The sequence below is a fragment of the Canis lupus genome, chromosome 25, assembly GCF_011100685.1.
Source record: "Canis lupus familiaris isolate Mischka breed German Shepherd chromosome 25, alternate assembly UU_Cfam_GSD_1.0, whole genome shotgun sequence".
Classification (NCBI taxonomy): Eukaryota; Metazoa; Chordata; class Mammalia; order Carnivora; family Canidae; genus Canis; species Canis lupus.
In genome coordinates this window covers 28,534,299-28,553,525 of record NC_049246.1, presented here as the reverse complement: position 1 = coordinate 28,553,525, position 19,227 = coordinate 28,534,299, and the positions used below count along the sequence as shown (strand labels likewise).

The following is a 19,227-nucleotide window of genomic DNA, read 5'->3' as shown; positions in this document are numbered from 1 at the left end:
CACTATTCCACTCTCACTAACCTTTATTTCTTGCCTACGTGGCTGCTTAAAGATATTTCTTCCTTTTTTTTTTTTTTTTTTTTTTTTTTTAGCATTTTATGTAGGTATGTATGTATGTATGTGAGTGAGAGAGGCAGGTGAGTGTCTGAAGACATTTTAAAGTGAAAGGGCCAAAGCAGAACTTTTGCTCCCCCAACCCCAACCCAATGAATCTATTCTCTTCTCCTGATAGTCAGCTAAAAAGCTTAGATGCTACAGAGTCCTCTCTTTCCCTTACTAGCCTATCACTGGGCCCATGTCAATCAGAACATCCCTACAGACTGTTCCTCCAAAACACTGAGAATCAGCTCATTCTCTCCCACCTCTACTATCACACCCTGCTCTTTTGCTGGGGTGAATATATGAATCTTCTACGATTTCTCCACTCCTAATCAATCCTCCAACCCCATCTACTACTAGGACAACAGCAGATCATATGATCTCCCTATTTAAAACCCTCTAGTGGTTTCCCTTTGAACTTCTAATGAAGTCCATATTCTTAATCAGGCTTACAAAAAAAAACACTCAGTGATCTGGCTCCACCTACCTCTCCTATCCTAGCTCCTACCACTTCCCCTTCTTCTAGAGGAAGATAAGACCACACTGACCTTTTATCCGTCCTTTGAGCACACTGGAGGTTTCCTTGGTCTGAACCCCGCCCCCCACCTTGATATTGGTAGTTTCTTATCATTTCTATCTCACTGTTAAAGGGCACATTCACAGAGAGATATACCCTGAACCGATAATCAGAAATAACCACCCCATCGTTCTATTTCATTTCCTTACATAGAATTGACTGTCAGGTTCAGTGTCTATCTCCACAGCTAGTCTGGAAATGCCACAAAAGAGGAGAACAGCCTGACCCGCTCTCTACTGTAATCCAAGCATATAACACAAGCTTACCACAGTTAAGTATTAAATAAATATAAAAGAAAAATAAATGAATAATCATTTCCCTTCAGACTCCATGGAAGATGATTCACTCTCCTTCTTTACTAATAACTCTATTAATTATGTTGTGGATCCCAGTGCCTCCCATCTCTTCTGGGACCTCAATCTCATAAAAGGGGCCCTTCCCCACTAGTATTTTCATTTCCCCTTCTCCAGGGGTTTCTTTACTCAACTATACTGCAGTGGTATTTCTAAGGAAACAAAGATTTGGGATCTAGAGCTGTCCCATGTTATCTTTTTCAATCCCCAAGGAGTGTATATAATATTGAGGACATTCCACACATAAATCTTTATTCCTCACTATTGGCTAAGATTTCCTGGCCAATCCCCACACTTTCTTAATCTGGAGAACAAGACTTGACTACGTGGAAACTGCCAAGTAATGCTTATGATGTTTGGTAGCAGGCTTAAAGAATCTATTCCATGCCTGTCTCCATTCCCCACTTTGGTTCTTCCCTCCCTGCCTTTACAAAACCAACCCTATGGTGGAGAGAAGTTCCAAAAGGAGGGGGGAAAATCTAAAGAGAAGGGTGCCTGTCTGGTTCAGCTGGAGGAACATGTGACTCTGTATCTCAGGGTTGTGAATTCAAGTCCCACATTGGATGTAGAGATTACCTAAAAATAATAAAATCTTAAAAAAAGAAAAAGTCTAAAGAGAAAAGGGGCCCCAGGTCTCCTAAAAAAGAAGGAAACATCCCCAAAGCACTTGGCATAGGCCATTTCCAAGTATAATCCCATTTGTCCTCCTGTAAGAAATTCTAGGCATCTTAATAGTGACTTTGGTGGAAGTGGAGGTGGAGGTAATCCTTGGGCTATATGCCCTAGGTTGGAGTCTGAGTATAGAAATAATCCCTACTACCATACTTCATCCACATACAGGTTCAGACCCATGTCTGTGCCCTTGCTCTTGTTTTCTTTGCCTGAAATACTCCCTCTTTGCCTCATCTAAATAGAAATGTCTTTCAATAACTAGGTCTAGTGTCATCTTCTACTTGAAAATTTCACCGCTGGGCAGCACTGACTTCTCCCTTCTCTGAACCTGATTACACTCAGAGTGGGTACCACATTACGACCTCTTGCACAAATGTTTTTTTTTTTTTTCCCTTTATTTAGACAGCAACCTTTTACAGGACTCCTGTATCTTCTCCAAAAATAAGCACAGTACATGATACATGGTAGATGCTAAGTATTTGTTGATAGACTGAATTAAAAATTATTAGAGACAAGTATTAACACAAACATGCAAAGGTCTAATCGAAATTCTAGAAGGAAAACTTCATTTTTTCAACAAATATTATTCTGAACACCTATTATGAGCTGGGCACTGAGTCACTGGAAACAAAAGAGAGACAAAGTCCCAATTTTGTGGTGCTTACAATCTTGGTGACAACTTAAATCTCTCATTTGAGGTTATAATCTATTCTGATTTGGATGATGATTCACTGGAATCTCAAACATTAAGCTCTAAAAGCTCAATCTGCCAAAGCCTTACAGTTTGATATTTAAACAAGTTAGACAAAAAGCTTTTTGATAAGTTCCTCCTATTGTGCTCTAAACCCTGCAATAAAAATACTGATGAGGGAAAAAATAAACTTATCATGGATTGGCACAGGAGTTTATCTAATGAATAAATGTTATGAAAGTACAAGGTAATCAAAAATAAGATAAAGTTAATCAAGGGTGGCTTTTTGGTCTCTATGTGATATATGGATATAAGGATTCTTTTCTTTTTTTTTTTTTTTAAGATTTGTTTACTTTAGAGAGAAAGAGTCCCAAGTGGACTCTGAGCCAAGCACAGAGCCCGATGTACGGCTTGATCCCACAGCCCTGAGATCATGACCTACACCAAAACCAAGAGCTGGAGGCCCAACCAACTGCACCACCCAGGCATCCCTGGATATGATAATTCTTAAAGTATACTAATTTTAGAGAAAATTTTAACAAATATAAAACACCAGATTTAAAAATCTAAGAAATAATGAAAAGCTAGAAATGGCTTTTTAACCTTTCTTTAATCCACTTAAATTTAATTTCACTGGAGATGATGAACTCTTCTATGAATTAACTAAGTACCTTTGCTTCTTTTATAAATCAACCATTTATGTTGCTCTTTTGAGAAACTCCCTCTGATCAACTAAGTCCTAAAAGACAGAGAGAGGGGCACGGGGAAGGGAAAGGAGGGAGGAAAGAAAGGAAAATAAAGAGATAGGACTTGTCCACAGTGACATATTTCACAGGGCAAGCTTTTCCGAGCCTGCAAGAAGGAAAAGGCGCATGTCAGTAAAGCCAGTGAGGTCCCTCAGCCTTATCAGTATTCTCAGATAATTTCTGAAGGAAAAGGTAAGCGAGTACCAGGGACACTAAGCAGAAAAGTACTTGTTATTCTTCACATATCTAAATAATCAAAATTCTTTAATAAAGAAATCACACTGGCTTAACAGAACCAAGACTCTGAGGACAGCTTTTCTGGAATGGTGGTGAAAAAGGCAAGAAGGTATCTTTCCATCTCTTATAAATTCAAGTTGCCAACCCAAAAACTCTTAATGTGGCATAACTGTGTCTTGCTTCTCTTGGGGTCCTCAAAACCTACCCGTAGCTCCACAAACACTGAATGGCTGGTGCCACTGCCATGATCACCTCAATCAGTGACTGAATACTAACAAGGACGACACCAGGCAGTTTACCTTCAATGAGAGAGATGCTATCGGATCGACATGTGTTTTAAAGCTACTGCTGAATCACTTATCAAGGTATGAATCTTGGGACTCCTGGTGGCTCAGTGGTTGAACATCTGCCTTTGGCTCAGGTCGTGATCCTGGAGTCCTGGGATTGAGTCCCCGTGAGGAGCCTACTTCTCCCTCTGCCTATGCCCCTGCCTCTCTCTCTCTCTCTCTGTGTTACTCATGAATAAATGAAATCTTTTTTTTTTAAAGGTATGAATCCTTCTTGAGTATGTACATGTACAATTTACCTCAAATCCTTCAGAATCAGCCTAGTTTCCCAGGCCATTAATAGCTGACTCATGAAAAGAGCAGATTCAGAATTGCAAAAGCAAAATAGCCCTCATGAAAGATTTGGTGGATAATTCTGAGGCATGCTTAAAATCAATCCTACTTTGATCCTATTTCTGTAACATAAAAATATGTAGCAGTATAAGTCTATAGATACAGAATAGATCCAGAGGATATGGATAAAACTATTAAATATTAACTGTGGTCATCTCTGCATGTTGGAATCTGGGCATGAATCCCCCCTCTTTTTCTAATATGTGTTTATAAAACTCTTTAGAAAACAAAGTGTATTACGAGCATAATGTTTTTAAGGTAAGGGAAGCAGTTCTTCCCTCTAGAAGCCCAGCCAGTGCTGGTATAAGTCTCCAAGTCTATCTTAGAATCATAGGCAGTCCTTGCTTTGCATAAGAACACAGGACTATAAAAATAACTTAAAAAAAATAACTTTGCAAGGAGATCTTAATATTCAATGGGGAAAGGATGCCTGAATGGCTCAGTGGTTGAGCATTCTGCCTTTGGCTCAGGACGTGATCCCGGGGTCCTGGGATGGAGTCCTGCATCGGGCTCTCCACAGGGAGCCTGCTTCTTCTCCCTCTCTCTGTGTATATCTCATGAATAAATAGATAAGATCTTTAAAAATCATCATCATCATCATCATCAATGGGGAAAACCACAATTATTCTGTGACTTTTTAAAGTATCTGTAAAAATAATAATAATAAAATAGCTAATTAATAAATTTTAAGTCTGTAAAAACATCATTAAGAATTATCTTACTGTTACAACATACAGAGAAATGAAGAAGTAGTAAAACTATTTAGAATACTGTAATTTAGAGTATCAGACACATTGAAATTTAAAGCATTTCCTTTGTGTAAAACTTATCCAGAGTAGTTGAACAGTACTTGCCTTCTTCTTCTCAATATATATATATATATAAAATACAATATAGAGTGAGCATATTTTGAGCATATTTTCTGTGCTGTGGAAAACTGTGATACTCCTTTTTAAGTGTCTACCATTTTAACCTCTGTGCTCCTGATGCTTCGAAATATTTCCAAGAGCTCCTTTAATGTGAAGTGTTCTCTGGTGTCACTCCCTCTGGCATATCTTCATCCTTCTCATCACACTTTCACAATTTACATCGATAAACTCACCCTCACTAAATTTCTCTGGCTGCATACATAGAATTTCACGAACAGCACTGGCATCAACATTATTTACTAAATTGTGGTAACTGGAATTTGTGTGTGTTGGAACCATGCAACACGAGGACTGCCCATGCATGCAAATTATATGCAAAATTATCTTGTGAGTTATGTTCCATCTATGGTTTGGCCACCATACTCTGTCGCTGCCAGTTCCAGACTAAATAAATAAATAGAGGATTCTGGAAGAGTATCTTACCACTTGGAACTAGAAAGAACATTAGAGGTGATTTAATCCAGTGCCCTCATTTTATAGATGGGGTGCTGAAAATCACCCAGGGATGTGAAGTCATCTGCCCAGCATCTAAATTGATTTCAGAATTCGAAGGCAAGAAATAAAAAAATGCTCAGCCTCCAAATTCCTCCTTCCCACATCATGGTATCACTTTACTGAAGCAAAAAACTGTTCTTGGACTGAGATCATCCTTCTGAATGTGCTTGGTCATGAATATGCTTTTGTCGTGGGGTTAGCTTGGGCAGTGAAGAAATCAACACTGCCTCAAACTCTGCCAAAACAGGGTTGACCACACAGTCTGAAACAGAATCCCGACACCTCCACACAAGATGACCAGAAATATTCTGACTACTCTCCAAAAGTCTTTAAATAGTTTCTTTGTTTGATTTTTTTAGTTAAGGAACAGATATGAATCAGGTTTTTCTCTTGTTGGGCGTATATGTTTGTGTGTTCCAATTTGAACTTCATCACCTCAGAATGAAAAAGAATTCAGAGTCCTGGGAAATAAAAAGGGCAGACTATTTGAGTCTTAACTATATACAGCACCTCTCCTAAAGCATTTGGATATCTATAGCTGAAACTCTAACACAAAATGCTACCATCATCATTAAGAAACACAGAATGTGATGTAATCATTTACACTTTTTTCAATAGACAAGGATAATATATGGTGCCACACAGAGTATCAAATATGAAATATGGAATATTTATATAGTGCTTCTGTTTATAAAGTACTTGTATATATCAAATCTCATTTAACCCTCACAGGAACCTTTGAGGTAGCCAGACAAAGCATCCATTTATAGAGGAGGAATGTATAGACTGAAAGGGGCAAAAGACTTGAGATCACACATTTGTTAAGCAGCACCCCAGACAAAAACATCAGTCATCTCCCAGCTACTCTCATGTTGCTCCCATTCGAGCACAATACCTGAAAGTGCACACATACTGTATGTATCAAAAACACAATTTAATTCATAGCGTAATAAAACATGGTATCAGACGCTCATTAATAATGGGGCTTCAGCAAAATAACACAAACCTAATTATGACAAGATATCTTTGATAAAAACTGGGAACTAGCCAATGTGTCGTGAATTCTTTAGTCTCTTTAGAAACGAAGCCACGGTTTTGTTTTGTTTTGTTTTTTTATTTTTTATTTTAAAGCAGTTTCTAAGTTCACAAGCTCATTATCTTTAACTTCCTAGTCACCTTAGTTAAACCTACATATATAGTGACTATTTTGTAAGGGGGGGGACTTCCTCCACATATTTACTAACCACATGCCAGAATCATGTAGTCCCTTATTTAATTCACTTATGCTCTGGCCATGACAAAGCAATTTTATGAGCTCCTAATAATTTATGTAGTGTCTCAGGATTCCCACTTATTCTGAAGTTGTCTCTTGTCTCCCTGAGATATCTCACAATTTACAGATTTTAACATCCATCACTACTTGGGGTTTTTTCTGTTTCATACTCTGGTCCCCTCAATCTTTTAGTGACTTATTTTTTTATAAGTTGATAATAAAACTTTTAAATTTTCCTAAATTACTGGAAACACAAAATTCATAGTAAGTGGCCTCACACCATAACTTTCTTTAAACATTTCCTCTTGCAATCTAACCATTTACAAAAAATGTGCTTCATATATACCATGAAAGCTTTAGTCTACTAATAAATCATTTAGTTTTAAAAGCCATTCTTTAAGTTTTAAAGTCATCTCTTTAACTCCCCAGTATAATTCATAGTCGATAATAGTAGCTAAACTACTTAATTTCTTGGAAATAATATCAGAATATTATTTTTTATATTACTAGGTTGAATTAAATCACTCAAAGACTAAAAAAGGGAAACTAATCCCAGAAACTCAAGATTTTTCTATACTCCAGCTTGTTCAAATAATAACAATTTGCTAATTCATTATTTTGGAACAAGCATGGTTCTCCAAGTTTAAAAAAATACTATGAAAAATTGTTCTGTATTATCGCAGTAAATAGTAGCAAAGCACCTTACCTTTAAATAGTAAACCAGAAGTTCATTCAGAGCAGGATCAGCATTCAGATTAACAAGGAAGCATTTATCATCCCCAACTTTAATCCCAGAAGATTGAAGAGATATTCCAAGACTCTCAAGCTGTTTCTGTCGCTCCTATAAATGTATTAGAGAAGTATTAATTCTATAGCTATTGACACAGCAAGATATTAAAGATCTTATATCGGAATAATTACTAAATAACTTTATGATTCAAATATATAATCTTAGGACATAGTATTATAAATTATAGCACTTCTTCTCTTCCTAAACTTCTCTTTCTAAATAAATATGTAATAAATATGTTATTTTATTTTGTTAATTAAAACTTTATTTTGAGAAATAAAGCCATTACCAATAGCAACCAAGTATACCACAGAGTTCTTAATTTTCATTCTTGAAAATATCTAACATCTTGAATTCGTCTTTCTCATTTAATTCTGTACATACACATTTTACCAACTGTGATCTTTCCAAAAGGCCACATTTTCAATACAATCTCTTGCTAGCCTCAGTGACTCCCCAACCAGGATAAAGGCCAAACTCCCTCAACAAAGTCCACAAGGCCCTTTGATCTGGCCTGTTTCCTCTGTCTTCATGTTTTATCACTCCTACTCTCAGAGTCTGTGCTATAGTTATATGGAACTCTTCCAGGTCCCTGAAAGAATGTTCTCCTTAGCTTAAGAGATTTTACACCTGTTTCTTCTATCTGAAGCCTACTTATTCTCATACTTGGTAACTCATACTTGTTTACTTGATCACTTCTCAATGAGGGCATGGATCCTATCTATCCACCATGAATTCCTAGCACCTAGCACAGTACATAACACACAGTGAGCACTCAAAACATCAGTCTTTTGATTGTTCCAAAATAAAACTTGCATACGCATTCAAGTACTATTTTCATAAGAATATGAACCTTTCCTTTTTGTGCCTACCTGTCTCTGAATCCACACAACATACAAATGTATGCATATAAGGGGATACTCGTGATTCCTGCAATCAATGCTCTAGGATTAAGGTATGTGAATTGGGGCAGAGCAGGGTATCTTTGACTATATATAAATAGCAAGTGGTAATGAATCACAGGCACCAAAAGCCTTTGATGTGAGGAAAGACAAGACAAACTAAGTCATTTAACTGGAGCCACATAGTAAGTTTGCAGTATAATTAAATCACAGCCTGAGGATTTTGCTATTTTTAGGGACACCATCCCAAAGTTATCTGACCATGGACCATTTTTCTTCCCCAAAGACTTATTAACAATTGGTGGCTATATTGCCAGAAATACATTTTAGGAAATGCTAGTCTCTTTAAAAAAAAAAAAAAAGGTCAATGACCAAGAGACCAGGTCTTTTCCCATGAGAAAGAAGCAAGTTCAGAACCAGGAAAGCCTGGGGGCTTGCAAAGATAAGGTGTTAAATGAAGTGTTGGATAAAATCAGGCCCAGTCCTCAAAAGGGACATCTGACAGAGGAAGAGAACAGTTAGGTAAGAAAAGATTCACCAGCATGAGCACTCCAATTTCACTTAAACCTACCCTGCTTGTATCAGCACAGCAACCCAAATACAATAGCACTTCAAAGTCAATGGTTTTTTTTGGAGTAGCTCAAAAAGGCTCACACAAATTAGCTCTACACTGGATAATTAGTAGAATGACTTATAATCTAAGAAAAACAAAAAGTGAGATATAAAATAAGAAATAAAATTCATGTACTGGGATATTCTCTTGAGATTTAAAGGATATGGATTAAAATAACCTAGTTTACGGATACAGATAAGGCAAGATTGGATCATATCCTGATTTTCAATGAAACTGGGTGATGGTACATGTGGATTCATTATACTCTTCTCTTGTTTTTATCTATTTTGAAAATGATCATAATAGGGCAGCCTGGGTGGCTCAGTGGTTTAGTGCCACCTTCAGCCCAGGGCGTGATCCTGGAGACCCGGGATCCAGTCCCACATTGGGCTCCCTGCATGGAGCCTGCTTCTCCCTCTGCCTATGTCTCTGCCTCTGTCTCTGTGTCTCTCATGAATAAATAAAATTTGTAAAAAAAAAAAAGAAAGAAAGAAAGAAAAAAGAAAGAAGGAAAGAAAATGATCATAAAAAATATTTTAAAATTAGCCTGCACTAATATAACACCTACTTTAAGCTACTTAATAGTAGTACCATCCTACAACACTTGATGTATAGGTCGATTCTGGACAGCACATTTGAGGATGGAACCTTCTGGGTGACAAAAGAAGTAGCAAGTTCTATGTATTTACTAATATGAGGAACAGTTGAAAACACTATTTTGTATGTATTTTGTATGTTCTATGTATTTACTAATATGGGGAACAGTTGAAAACACTATTTTGAAAAAAATAAGTTTTTTTATTTAGGGGGATCCCTGGGTGGCTCAGCAGTTTAGCGCCTGCCTTTGGTCCAGGGTGTGATCCTGGAGTCCCCGGATTGAGTCCCACGTTGGGCTCCGGCATGGAGCCTGCTTATCCCTCTGCCTGTGTCTCTGCCTCTCTCTATATATATATCATAAATAATAAAAAAAAATCTTAAAAAAATATTTTTTTATTTATTCATTTGAGAGAGAGATAGAGAGAGCACAAGCAGGCAGAAGGGCAGAGGCAGAGGCAGAGACAGAAGCAGGCTCCCAACTAAGTTGAGAGCCCAACATGGGGCTTGATCTCAGGACCATGAGATCATGACCTGAGCTGAAGGCAGACACTTAACCATCTGAGCCACGGAGGCGCCTCCTAGAGATTTTTAACTTTAGAAAAGGAGGGGAAGAAGCAGAAGTTACCTTAAATATCCAGGTAATAACTGTCCCTATATTGTAGGGTTGATGGGGGGGATTAAATAAAATATTATAATTTAAAAGGGCTTCACATAGGGCCCAACACAGTATACTCAATAAATATTTGCTATTATTATTATTACTCTTAGTTACTCTATATATGTGGGGCACTCATTCTCTCAGCTTTGGAAGATCAAACTAAGGACCATGAGCAGAAATGAATAAAAGATTTTGATTAAGTAGCTAGTATTAGAGTCATCAGAGCTGTCCAATCATGAAAAGGCTGCTTGAGGGGGTACTGCTTCCACATTGCTACATATATTTCTAAAACAGAGGCTGAATACTCATCTAACAGGAAAGCACGGAGTAAAGTCTTTTACTAAGTGGACAACTGGACATTTAGGATTCTTTTCAAATGCTAATGTTCCCACCCTAAAATTTCATAACTCTACCTGTTTTAAGTATTCTTATTTTTAAGATTTTATTTATTTATTTGATAGAGGGAGAAAGAGCACAAGCAGGAAGAGTGGCAGGCAGAGTGAGAGGGAGAAGCAGACTCCCTGTTGAGCAGGGAGCCCAATGCAGGACTCCATCCCAGGACCCTGGGATCATGACCTCAGCCAAAGGCAGACACTTAACAACTGAGCCACCCAGGTGCCCCCTGTATTAAGTATTTTTAACATGAGAGACAGCTCAGATTTAGGTATTTCATATTACTTTTACTGAGTTGTCATAACAAAGCCAGAGGCTAATATCTTAATTACCACTACCAATTTTGTAGTTTGGGTAAGTTCCTTAAGTCTGCAAAGCACTTAATAGAATTGGGGGTTCAGAGTCAGAGGCTACAAAGTAGTTACTTCCTTTAAAAAATGTTGATGACCTTGAAACTATTTCTTACATAATGAACTATTAATTGTAATTATGTCTTCTTTATCCTCCAAATTACCTTTGTAAAGTACAGACTCTTAGATCTAGGTTCTTATTAATGGTGCTAGATTTGCCATCTTCAAGGCTAAAAATCAAAAAAGGACCCAGAAATGCCACCTGAGTTACACTGCACAAATTGCCATGAGCTTTCTCTCGCTTTAATCAGGAGGCACGAACCTGTGCAATCTCCTCGGTTTTCCTTAGTTTCTCCTCCCAGGTCACAGTCATTTCCTGGATTAGCTTCTCTGATTCTTCCAGCCGGTCCTTTAGTTCTGGAGATTTCATTGCCTACAAGCAAAAAATATTTGTTACATGAAATGTCTGTACCAGACCCTGAAGAAAGCATTAACTAAATCCAGAACGAAAACGTAACAATCTGCCTCCTCGCAGCTCTACAGTTCACAGAGATCTCCGATCTACCTAAGACAGAACAATGTATGTCACTGATGCACAGAATCCAGACTGGATTCATCCCATGAGCTCATTCAGTTACCTATGGTGGGCTTGAAAGGAAGACTTCACTGCTTTCCTCCAACCTACTGTTACTGTGAAGATCTAATTTCATTTAGCTTGAACAGAAAGTTCAAGCTCTCAAGGGCTTATTTTTAAATTCCAAAAGGTCATATATCTAGACTCAGATGTGGGATTCATTCTAATCTTTACTGATGACTTCAGGTATTGATTCTGGTTTACCAACTTACTACCAGAAAACAGGTTATAAGAAAGAAAAGGACTATGGTCCTGACCCCAAGAAACAGTTCCACGGCGTTGCAAAATCGTGAGTAAAGAATATTAATTAAACTAGAAATCCTGAAATTGGTATTTTATTTCACCTTTGAAAAGAGAATGAGAATTCTGTTGTAGGTTAGAACTGTATAGGTTTCAAATTCAATAATGGAACATAAACACCTTACATTACAGAATGTACAAAGGGTAGTGGAAATAGGGTACCTCTCAATAAATGGGTATTTCTTTTTTTTTTTAAAGATTTATTTATTTGAGAGAAAGAGAGCGTGAGCATGAGGGGCAGAGAATCTCAAGCAGACTCCCCACTGAGCACAGAGCTCTACAAGGCAGTGCTCAATCCCATGACCCTGAGATCATGACCTGAGCTGAAACCAAGAGTCAGCCACTTACCTAACTGCGCCACCCAGGCGCCCCTAAATAGATAGGTAATTTTGCTATATTTTTTCTAGGGCCTGGCATCATCCACAGGGCAAGATGGCCACGACAGGGATGGCCCTGCCCCGGAGGGGATGGGGCACTAGACCAGATACGCCGCAGCCTTTCCAGAAGGCCATGTGGTCCGAAGATGTGAGCTCACAGCCCAGTCCACAGGTGGCCGTGGGGCCATCCCAGCAAGGTCTTGGCCCTGACAAGGAGTCCCAGCATTTTGCAGCCCTGACCTGGACTGCAGTGTACGCATCCTGACGGAGGCACATAGCCAGTCAGCTGAGCAGAGGCTCCTACGCAGGCAGAGAAGCAGTCAGTGAGCACCTCAAATCTACTGTGCTGGCTAGCGGAAGAGTTTGTGGTGGCAGAGGAATGTGCTCTGTGTTCTACTTTTCGCGTCAAAACCACCTGAGTGTGGCTCTACAGGGTAGGTGGAGAAAAATCACATGCAGCTCCTCTAAGAGGAATGAATTCAAAAGCTACGGTTTAGCTCTGATGGAACAACACTTATTTTGGAAATCTGAAGGGGCCGTGGTGGGTGTGGCCCTGGTCTCGCTTTCCTTGTCGCCATTCATCGGCAATAGCTGGACAGAAAGCTCTGGAAAAGGTCCAGAAGCAAATCAAGTCCATATAGCTACCTCCCACTCTTTGATGGGCTCTAAGGGATTGTATCTCAGACACAGACAGTAGAATGAACAAACTTGTGCCCCTCCTTCTTGGGAACTTGTGGTGGCACTGCCTTCTCTGTCTCTTGTCTAGATCATTAATCAGCAAAATATAGAATAGTTTTCTTCTCTGTTATAATTTGGTTTGGGACAGAAGTCCTAGAGGCAGAAATGTGAGAGCAACCTTAGGCCCCAGTTTACCAACTACCTATCTTCCCCTTCTTCTGCTACTTATTTAAAACTTTCAGGATATAATTTTGGGAAAACAGTTTATTCCTCAACCCAAACTTCTGTTTCCCCTCAACTGTAACCCCACAGAAAAAATAAAATTGAAGATATATAACAAAAAAGCAAAAAGAAAATATTTTTTTCTACAAACCTAATTAAGCCACAACATGGAAAAATTAATTATTAAGATATGACAGACTTCCTTAAGATATCCATTCTGCCTTCAACCAGTGAACAAATAATACAACAAATATATGCTTGAGTCCTCTTCCAGTAACTCTCTACCATTTCCTGCACTAAAATTGCATACATTTTGTTTCAAGCATCTCCCTCCTTTATTCTGTTATACCTCTTCTTGGCTGCAGCCTTTACTATGGAAAGAAACATTTTCTCCATTCTCTTTATTCTCTCCTCTTGTTCAATCCTTTCACTGTTAAAAACTCTCTAAATTTCAACTATGACAATCTATGTGTCTTTATTACCAACCATCTCAAATTTCTCTTCCTATAGGAAACTCAAAAATTCTAAGTAGAGTATTTATCACTTAACAGCTAGTAAGGGGAAGAAAATTCAAATTCTAGCTTTTCCTAGACCCAGAAAGTGTGGCTTGGCTGAGCCTTATACCTCTGCTTTGGTTAGTTGCTCTCGGAGCTTTTCTACTTCTTCCCGGAGATCCCGGATAATTCGTGCATTAGGATCTTCATTCACCACAGCATGGTTCACGATGTTCTTGGCGCGATCTGCATACCGCAGAGTTGAAAGGGTTTCATCGTAGTTATCGGCTGCTGGACTGACAGTGGCCACCATGGCTGTCTTGCTGTTACCCCCAAGACTGTCCTAGATGAAGAAAGAAATTGAGTAGGATTTTTAAATTGGAAGAAAACATCATATGAGAAAGTTGAAGTCAGAAAGGGTAAAAGAGTGTTCCAAGGTCAAATATGTATTTAAAAGACAAAGCTAGGACTAAAATACAGATATACTGACTCATGTCCCATGCTCTTTCTTCTCTGCCAAGCTACTTTTCTGCAGAAGGGAGATCTGGTTTTTAAGAAAAGACAGGGAAATACGGAGAAGCTTACATTTATTTTAGTTTAATAACAATTGGTTCTAAGCAGACTACTCAAAAAACAATGATTTCTTAAATGCCTAAAAATCTTCCTTAGAGAAACTGAGCAATATTATTTGTTATGTGATCAAAGAGTGATTACCAATAATCTACTCCATAATGCCATGTACTTGGAAGCCTAAATAATGGCTTGGAAAGTGTTGGCTGTTACAAGCTATCAAGAACCTTATAAATTTTTCAAACATAAGGTATAATTTGTTATAAAACAAAGGTATATTGAGGTACCTGATTTTATTCCCTCTGATAGCACTTCAAAAACTACTATAACAGGCTTATCTTCTACACAACCACTTAGACCACCCCTGTTCAGACAAGGGTGCTAAAAAAAGACAGTCATCTTCATTATGCTAAAACTGATAAGTATGGTGAAATGGGCATTAGAATGGGCCCCAACAAATTCAAAACACTACTTCCACTTGAGAACATTAAAAAATAACTAGACATAACTCAAAATTACCAAACTAGAAATCCAGTCCATCCTGACTCTACTTTACAATCCAAAGGCTGTGTGTAATCTACCTGTGGCAAGTAGCCTCTCAGACAGCCCCCAATTATTCCTACCTCTTGGTATTCATACCTCAGTACCCCATTCCCTACCCTCGAGTGTGGGCAGGGTTTACCTGATTTACCTCTATGGAACAGAATACAGCAGAACTGATGGCATGTCACTTCTGAGATGAGATTGCAAAAAGATCATGGCTTCTGTTATGGGTGTTTTCTCTTATTCTTGGGAAATCACTGTCATGAGGTGAGGTGGCCCTATGAAGAGACCTCAAGAGGGAATTTGGAAACCGATCTCCTGAAGCCTGCCAACAACCACTTAGATAAACAGATCTAACCCTACTCAAATCTTGCACTGACCACCTCAGATAACACTTTGATTGCAGCCAGTTGAAAGATGCCAGCCAGAACCACTTGATTAGGCCACACCCAGAATCCTGACCCATGGAAACTATGAGATAATAAATGCTCGTTGTTTCTAGCTATTAAGGTTTAGGGGCAATCTGTTACACAGCAATAATAATTAATAACACACTAATAATTAATAACACACTAACATATGGTTCCAAGAGGAAAAATATTACCCAAAAAAAGTGACTCAATACCCTCCTTCAGCATAGACTATCATTGAATTATAGACTCTCAAGATAATCAAACAGGCTGATATGGGGAATCACAGGTCATAAGAAAGCTAACTCTACTTCGGGCAGCAGTTACAGATGTAAAATTCTTACTTCTGAAAATATAAAGTTTTTCCAATATCAATATATCTACAATTTGTTTCTGTGAGCTGTGATTTATACCATCTTCGCATAAACTTGACTCAGCCCTTGCAGCTTTTTGTGAACTCAATTATTTTACTGATTAAAAAACCCAGAGGTTTGTTCTAACAGAGGTCAAATACTCTACTTAAAGATCCAGAACTCGTAAACTGAACAATATTCTAATCCAATGGTATTCTTCCTTCAAGTCCAATATGATTTCTACTCTCCCACAGCTATCCTCAATTACAGAGTAACAAAGTAACACTTGGCAATGTAGAAAGAGCTCAGACCTGAGGAACAAGTACCATGACCATGACCGTGACGGGACCAGCCTTCCAAGTTATTCTGTCCTACTGTCAGAGACAAAATAATTCTCTAGGTGTTGCTAACAGTTCGATACAATCACAGACAATGTGTGTGTATGACTGACAACGTGCCAATCCACTACTGAAAATTGGGTTTTGCACTGAAAACACTGCTTAATTATACCTTTGAAGGAAATACAGTCAAATGCATGAAAAGGAAGGAAACGTAAGTAATTTCGGCTCTAGAAAGCAGAAGCAATTTCCACTAAGTCTGTATGATTGCTTGCTTTCCTCTTCACTTCTAGACACTGATCTTACACTGTTGGTGCCCACCTTTGGACAACTTCAAGAAGAGTGTCAAGATGTACACTAATGACATTCCAATGTTATATATAAAGATCACAGGAATTACATCTCAGATTACAATTCAGTCACTAACAGCACCATAGTAGAATGCTGCCCTTCAAGAACTACTGCACTGTTAGCCCACATGACAGCAAAGGTTAAGGGATAAAAGGGGATTTGTGACAATGACTACCAAAGGCAGTTATATTGTGCTTCAATTTGTGCAGGGAGAAGGAAACCTGGCAAACGATAAATACTTGATATATATTTTTAATACTTGATATTTTAAAAGCCCTTGTGCATAAGGAACAATATGCTTATATTAAAAAATGGCCTCGTGCCATTAGCAAGACAGAAACAGCAACAAAAGAACTGGCACTCATTCAAGGAGAAAGTATAAAGCTTCCTATTACTCTTTAATTGTTTAATTAGGCAAATCAGATGAGTTTTGTTTCCAATGTAGCAACTGCAAATTAAATGGACATAGGAAAGAAATTGAATTTTGGAAGGCAGGATTTTTTAAAGCTGAAAGAACTCTTTGAAGTCATCTAATGTAATTACTTCATTTTACAGATGAGGAAGGAACCCAGGAAGATTGACAGACGGACCAAATATCATAAAGCTAGTTCAGAGCAGAGCTGAAAGTACTTATTCACTCAGCTCTTCATAGAGTTTACCATCTACAGGGTGACACTGGAGAGCAAATACTATATGGCAAGAACTACAGTAGGGATAAACACAGCATGGACATAGAAAATAGAACAAGCAGAAAGCCCAGTCTTGAAAGGTTAGGGATGACTTTCAGAGAAAGTGACATCTGAGACCTAAAGATGAATAAGCAGTGTCCAGATAAAGGTTAGTGGGGAGGGGAGTGGAAGGAGAGATTGAAGAGAGAAGGATGTTCCAAATAGAGTAACAGTAAAATCCTAGAAGAGTACTCATCACTTAGCTAGAATTGATCTTAGCAAGAGCAAGACGAACAATAAGACATGAGAAGGGGTCAGATTACTGAAGGCCTCATAAGTCACAAGCCATTAAAGAATCTGGACTTTATCATAATAGCCTGTAAGAGAGTTACTCAAGAGAGTGAAGTTTAAGAAGAGTATTAATTTTAAGATATTATAACTTACTATAAAGAATGGAATGAAAAGCTCGAAGGAGATGTTTCAATCACCAGGCAAGATGAAAGTCGTTTTCATTAGATAAGTGGCAGTAATAATGAAAAAATGTGGATTAAGTCAAAAGATACTCATTATTTGAGCATTTATTACCAGAAATTATTTGAATGTTAAGAGGCTTATATTGAGAAGGTTACATAGAGAAGCAAAAGACCTCTTGATAAGAAATGGTTCTCCACTGACCACTTACCAAATGAGTAGCCACTCAACCCACTGAGAGAAGAGCTGGAGGAGAGTGAGAAGAGCTCTCACATCCATCTCCTGCCAAACCACCATGGACAGTCATTTTCCCTGACTCCCAAATGTAAATATCAAGAGCACAACACAGTTATAATGCAAATACAATGCAAAAACTCTTTTTTTTTAATTTATTTTTTATTGGTGTTCAATTTACTAACATACAGAATAACCCCCAGTGCCCGTCACCCATTCACTCCCACCCCCCGCCCTCCTCCCCTTCCACCACCCCTAGTTCGTTTCCCAGAGTTAGCAGTCTTTACATTCTGTCTCCCTTTCTGATATTTCCCACACATTTCAATGCAAAAACTCTTAATGACGGCAGCCCGGGTGGCTCAGCGGGCAGCCCGGGAGGCTCAGCAGTTTAGCGGTTTAGCGCTGCCTTCAGCCCAGGGCCTGATCCTGAGGTCCCGGGATCGGGATCGAGTCCCACATCAGGCTCCCTGCATGGAGCCTGCTTCTCCCTCTGCCTGTGTCTCTGCCCCTCTCTCTCTCTCCTCTCTGTGTATTCTCATGAATAAATAAATAAAATCTTTAAAAAAAAACTCTTAACGAAACTGCAAACCATATAAAGGATGAGCAATTTTATGAGTTCAATGATATTTATGCTGGAGAATATACTAGAATCATATGAAACTGAACAAGGATCAGGGAGGCTCAGACTAATTTAGAATTAAAGAAGTAGAGAGCAAAAGGAACGTAAAAGCCACTTCAAAGGAGAATGATTTGGATACCAATGGATTCCAAGAGGACTTTGGGAAAATTGTTTAAAGATCAGAATAAGTTTTGTGAAAATGTCCCACTTCAGAAAGATCATATGTTTTTTCAGTAAAAAGTATGACAAAAATGAAGAAAACTTCTTTTTTTTTTAGCCTAAGAATTAACACACAGAGGTTACAATTAGAACCCAACTTTACTAAACAGAAGATAACATGAGTTTTTAAAATGTTTAGTTTTGTTCCTCAGTTCAAGTATTTTCACAAGTTTCTATTAACATCTGGTAAAAGTGAAGTGCTTCTCCTTCTAATGAAAAGTGACCTTTGGCAAGATGTACAATCATAGCCTAGGCAAGAGAAGATGGGCAGCGAAGTCAGTCCTGATTCCAATCTTGTTTCTGTAACCACTGTCACATCTGCAAAATGGGAACACTACCATTTGCCTTCAGAGAAGTAAATAAGATAATGCACATGAAACATTTTGCATGGTATTTGATTGTCCTGGCCTCCAGCCTATGGAATGGATACTCAATAATTACCTAGGCCATTTAACTATATGAATTAATTTGATAAAAGATATTTCCTTGCATTGTTTCAATGGCCTTAGTAACACTAAAACAACAGAAGAACGAGTATTATGTCTTTTATAAGTCCGGCATATCCAGGGAATAGTCATGAAGGATCAGGAGATCCATGACTTCATGATGGAAAGTCTGAGGAAGAAATAAGAATCTTATTGAAATTCCTTCTGGAAATTAAACAAATGAGATTTCAAGGTTAATTCCTGAC

At 38.3% G+C, this 19,227-nt stretch overlaps 1 protein-coding gene across 1 annotated transcript in view; it reads right to left on the bottom strand.

Annotated features, from left to right (window-relative positions):
• The window catches only part of KIF13B (kinesin family member 13B), a 200,812-nt gene that overhangs the window by 95,287 nt on the left and 86,298 nt on the right, over positions 1-19,227 (bottom strand). The window contains exons 11-13 of the mRNA XM_038573684.1: positions 13,891-14,103; positions 11,378-11,488; positions 7,459-7,593 (exon numbers count right to left, since the gene is read on the bottom strand). Coding sequence (XP_038429612.1) covers positions 7,459-7,593; positions 11,378-11,488; positions 13,891-14,103 — 459 coding nt within the window. The remainder of the gene's footprint in view (positions 1-7,458; positions 7,594-11,377; positions 11,489-13,890; positions 14,104-19,227) is intronic.